We start from the raw sequence: 5,669 nt of genomic DNA on the forward strand, positions 1-5,669 counted from the left end.
TCATAAATATTATTGCTATATATATATATATATATATATATATATATATATTGCAATTCCATTTGGTGTCACTAGAGGCACAAACATAAAATATTGTATCAGTTATTTTTATACAAAAAAAAAAAACCCGCAACCACTGAAAAAAATGCTTGATTTTATCTTAATATAATAGCATTTTCAATCCGGGGCACCAAAGTTTCAGTTCTGTTTATATTAATAATGCAGGTTATACAAGTATGCTAGAAAAGTATGTATATACTATACTAGACATAATACATCCATCATGTTGCGCTGACCTACAATGTCAGTTGTAACACCGTTCCCTGGCATTTATAACTATGAAGACTCCTACCGTGGCCTCATGGGATAGTAAAGTGTCCATTGGCTATTGCTTCATGAAACTGCATATTACTACTTGGAATACGGCTTTGACATACTACAGTAAAGTACACATATTATTGTGTCTAGCGTGCTTTAAAGCTGTAGACAATAAATCTCCCATCAAATCTCACCAAGGTCAGAGAACATTCGTAGTGTTTCCAAGGCATCGTCAATAAGCCAGCTATGTTCCTGAAGCACATCCCTGAGTTCCTGCGGGACGTCACACACTTCAACATTATCCCTCAAGCTCAAACAAATATTTTATTCACGTACTGTACGAAAATGGCCAACGTCAGCCAGTAATGACTCACATTCTTGTTTAGATGGGGAAACTTCCTCTGGAGTTTTCTCAGCATACGTTCCTGATCTTTAGATCTCGGCTCAGGCCCCTCCTCCTCTGAATCATCCACCTAATGAGACATAAAACACCATTGTGACCCACGTCCCAGTGCTGCAGGGCTGATGTATTTTTGTAGGTCGAAACCTGGAAACGAGTTTGCATTTTAGCATTCTGGTTCCATCGTCCTGAAGTAAATAGGGTTTTTTTTAGAATGGATTTTAAGTTAAAGGATTAGATCACTCCAGAATTGAAATTTCCTGATAATTTACTCACCCCCATGTCATCCAAGATGTTCATGTCTTTCTTCAGTCGAAAAGAAATTAAGGTTTTTGAGGAAAACTTTTCAGGATTTTTCTCCATATAGTGGACTTCAATGGGAGCCAACGGGTTGAAGGTCAAAATTGCAGTTTCAGTGCAGCTTCAAAGGGCTCTACACCGAGCAATAAGGGTCTTATCTATTTTCTAAAAAAAAAAAACATATACTTTTTAACCACAAATTCTTGTCTTACACTAGCTTGACTTCACGCATTAGGTAGTGACGTTGGAAAGGTCACACGTGGCGAAGGTGGAAATACCGACCCAGTGTTTACAAGTGTGGAGAAGGAGGACTGTTCAAAAGTTATGTGTTGAATGACACACATTTATATGTCTTTGTATCAGTTTATTGTTTAAAATGGTCTGTTCGTGTGTGTATCCTGGATGTTTAAATCTTTTAAAACCTAAAAGATTTCTTCCACTGACCTTTCCAACGTGATTACGTAATGCATGAAGTTGTGGACGCACACCGTAGAGCTAGTGCAAAACGAGCATGTTGTTAAAAAGTATATACATTTTTATTTTTTTAGAAAATGGTTTCACTAGATAAGACCCTTATTCCTCGTTGTAGAGCCCTTTGAAGCTGCATTGAAACTGCAGTTTGGGCCTTCAACCCGTTGGCCGTCATTGAAGTGACTATGTGGAGAAAAATCCTGTTGTTTTCCTTAAAACCCTTAATTTCTTTTCGACTGAAGAAAGAAAGACATGAACATCTTTGATGACATAGGGGTGAGTAAATTATCAGGACATTTATCTGGATTGAATTAATCCTTTAAATGTCTGAAATAAGATCTGTGGTTAGCACAAGATCGAGATATTTTCACGTTTTATCAGAAAATACCTCCTGTTTTTTTTTTTTAAACCTTTTTACTTGTCTTGAAAAAGGCCGTTACTGACAACAGCTAAATGGAGGTTGTCGGGGACATTAAACATCGTCATTATATCGAACAGGAAATCTCATCTACTCACTAGTCGCCCTCACACCTCATTGTGTTTATAATCTCGCTCTGGCAAGCTGTTCTAACTCAAACTTACAGGGAAAATGTTTTTTAAATAAAGACTGAAAGAATGACGTTTGAGTCATGTGACTGTGATGTAATTGGTTTATAGCCTATGTTTAGCTTTGACTTGAAAAACCAATTGACCCTTCGCTGGGAGTTTGATTGACAGGCGATCTGACTAATAACACTGAATCTGCCATTTTGTCCAACAAACAATCCAGACAGGAGAGTAGATTTACGTCGGAGGACTTGAACTTGAAAAATGGTGTGTATTGATGTCTTTTTACAATTGAAACAAGATATCTTCTGATGTTCATTCATGTTTATTTCATGCTTTAACTAGTAAAGAGGAAGAGATGATCGGTTAATGTGCCATTTGAACTGAGGCGCTACAGCGATCCGTCACAACACGTTAAAAAGCCACAAAACTATATTTTTTTGCATTTCTTAAAAAATGACAAAATTTGAAAGACTTTGCTTCATATCAAAAGCAACCTGCTCTGTCTTGTCTGTCAGCATGTTGTCTTTTTCCTCTTTGCTCCGTGATGTATTTTTCACTGAGCGAGAACATGATGTGTGGCATGAGAGCGGCATGTTGCGAAGGGTCAATTGTGTTCATTTGTGAAGATTATCAGGATGAATAAAATGGGTAAGAATCATATACTTTTATTGGTCAAAAAGCTTATTTTCTGCAATAATTGAAAAGCTTTTTGTGGAGCTAACCAAAGTAATGGTAACTTATGGGTTGCCCTACAGAAATATGTCATCACTGCAGCACTAAAGTGCAGACGCACACACTCTCGCCAATGACAAATGACGAATTGCCCAATAAATCATCTCGAAAAGGGATTAACCGGTAACCTGGCACTTGATATCCCAGGTAGAAAGACATACTGTTAGTGTCCTTGATCGGGACACTCTTTTCAATTTAGCCTCGGAGGATTTGCTGCGGCATAAAATGCCTTGCTGTCAGTATTGAGAGGATCAGAGACGGAGCGTCCCATGTTAATCCAATGACTGGGCCTGAGCTCACCGCAGAAGCCCGCCTCTTTCTCCTGCGATGGGAGCTGTCGCTCTCCTGGGAAGTGCCACACAGCTGCTGCTGTCTCCTCTCGTGGACCGAATCAGACACTGAAAAGGAGAGCACGTCAACAAGGCTCAGCAACACACCAATCAATGCAGCAAATGCATCTTCACCTCAAACTCAGCTGGATTCAGCAATACTGAAGCCATTCAAGCGATCAATGAGCTTTTATCATGGGAGCTGTTCAGATTGATGGAGTGGCTCTGCTTATCTGTACCTGCCATCCCAGACGTCTTCAGGGGCGAGGGGCGCGCACTATTGGTCACCTAAAACGTCAATGAGATGATTATTGACATGCAGCCCAAACGATGGCTGGAATGCACCCAAAATTGTCACAGTGGGTGTAGAAAGCGCTTGTTTTTACCATACGTGATCCTTTCTGTTGTGTTTTTATAGCTTTTGAGGTAGATCTCGTTGTTCTGCTGTGCTTCGGCCTCCTCTCAGTCTTCACCACAGTTACTTCCTCTTCATCAGACAGTGATATCTCATCATCAGATGACAGCACTATTTTCTCAGGCTCTTCTTGCCTTGATATCAAAGAATAATGAACAACTTTGTAGGGTTGGAACTATTTGATCAAATAAATACCTTTTCATTATCAATTCTAAGGTCAAGTCTCAGCAATGTCAGTTTATGGCAGTAAAAAAAAAATGCATGTGAGAACTTAAAAGCAGGTGCAGACAGAACCTGCAGACTTTTTTTGCACTCTGCATTGTATAATTTTGTAAGGCTGCAAATATTTCATCAAATCGATAATAACTGTTAATGAAAATGGTCAACAACATTATTGATTCATCAGCTAGAGTGTAAAAAAACCCTAAAACTGTACAATGCAAGTTGTTCAAAGCATGTACTGTATCCCCTTAAATAGCCTGTTAAATTTACAAAATGTCAAAAAATCCAAAATTTAAATTTACAAAATATTAAATAACCTGTTACATTTACGGTTGAAAAAAATAAAGCCAGAAATTCACTGTAAGAAATTCAGTGACAGTGTTTCATGTATTACAGGATGGCATATTGGTTCCTGTATATTTTTTATATTTTATTATATAGCTCTTAAGTGATATAATGTTTATACACTAAAATCTGCTTTTTACAATAAAATGTACTGATAACCACTTTAATAATGCAAAAAATATAATATAATACAAATATATATAATAAATATTATTATATAATAAAAAGCCACACTATGAATATCATAAGTACATCATAAATAGCCTATTGATAAAAAATGACCAATACTCTTATTATAGACAGTGCTCATATGCACAAACATAAAATAACATCAGAGTAACACACGTGACACTAAAATAATGGGAAAACATTAGCTAAATAACAGAAAATGTAACACAAAACACCCTAATGTACATTACTAATAACAATAATGAGAAGAAAAATATGTAGATAAAATATTTTCATGTGACGCTGGGATTTCTGGGAATGTGTTTACTGTAAATTATATGGCAGTTCATAGGTTTTCCTTCCAAAACGCATACAGTTTTACAGTAAAATTACATTCAATGCAATGTTAAACCATAAACTTACAGTTAACTAATGAATTGGTTTTACTATAAGCATTTTCTTTTAAGATTATAAACATTTTTACATTGTGGGAGAATTATATATTCACAGTGCCTCGGCCTGAAGCACAAATACTGCAGTTGATTACTGACCTGACTGGCATCATGGAACTGCCTAAGATCTCAATATCAGAGTCAGAGTCAGAGTCAGAAAGGGCAGCGGAGAGAGCTGATCCTGATGGACGTTGGGTTTCAGGAGTCTCTGGAATGATAGTGTCTGACTCTGCAGGAATAAAGCAATAAAGCACAGGAGGCCGTCAGGCAAAAACACAATGCCCCTTGAGAGGCATTGGCAACACTACTGATATTCCTCAGACATTCTAGTTGCTGACTGTCAGATATTATAGACATGAATAGAATATAAATAAATTTAAATATCAAAAGCGATGACGTTTTTATAATATTTGCATAGCTACTTAATTGGCACCAGGTTTGCTATGATGGGAACACTTAATGCTATTGTATTCATCAACCATTGTGAGATGGCCACATAAAACATTAAATAAAACAATATTAAATCAATTTGAAGAACAGGGTCTCGTCTGAAGTTCATACTGTCAAACTCATCACACCTACCCGAGGGATCCACATGATTAGAGGATGCTGCTCCTTTCTTTCTCCTCATTGTTCAGTCTGAACGCGTTATCAACAGCTCAGTCCAGCTTTACGCGCCATGTCATGCATTTCAATCGATACAATCATCGACTTCTGACTCGTGCTTCCCCGAATCCACTATCTATCAACTGGAATGAGCTGATTTTTGGACAAGAATAGCATTTCGCTCTAACAAAGAATTCGCTCACCGGCGAGCTAATAAATTATTGCTTTGTCAATAACAGCCTCATCGGCTTCGGCCATCGGTAAATACCAGAAAACCCTTTTAACTCGGACCATTTCACTGCACGTTATGAGTCTTTGGGATATTTCACCGGGTTGTATTGTACCTAATGTTTTTAATGAAT

General features: G+C 37.5%; 1 protein-coding gene across 2 annotated transcripts in view; it reads right to left on the reverse strand.

Annotated features, from left to right (window-relative positions):
• The window catches only part of smarcad1b (SNF2 related chromatin remodeling ATPase with DExD box 1b), a 17,702-nt gene extending 12,033 nt beyond the window's left edge, over positions 1 to 5,669 (reverse strand). Inside the window, exons 1-7 of one of the 2 annotated variants that reach the window (XM_016483509.1) lie at positions 5,284 to 5,669; positions 4,801 to 4,930; positions 3,486 to 3,648; positions 3,339 to 3,387; positions 3,071 to 3,168; positions 693 to 791; positions 513 to 591 (exon numbers count right to left, since the gene is read on the reverse strand). In XM_016483509.1, the coding sequence (XP_016338995.1) occupies positions 513 to 591; positions 693 to 791; positions 3,071 to 3,168; positions 3,339 to 3,387; positions 3,486 to 3,648; positions 4,801 to 4,930; positions 5,284 to 5,332 (667 nt within the window). In that variant the 5' untranslated portion in view covers positions 5,333 to 5,669. Of the gene's footprint in view, positions 1 to 512; positions 592 to 692; positions 792 to 3,070; positions 3,169 to 3,338; positions 3,388 to 3,485; positions 3,649 to 4,800; positions 4,934 to 5,283 lie in introns of both variants that reach the window. The other variant, XM_016483508.1, reaches the window with a different exon arrangement.

The sequence above is a fragment of the Sinocyclocheilus anshuiensis genome, unplaced genomic scaffold, assembly GCF_001515605.1.
Source record: "Sinocyclocheilus anshuiensis isolate Anshui unplaced genomic scaffold, SAMN03320099.WGS_v1.1 scaffold838, whole genome shotgun sequence".
NCBI lineage: Eukaryota > Metazoa > Chordata > Actinopteri > Cypriniformes > Cyprinidae > Sinocyclocheilus > Sinocyclocheilus anshuiensis.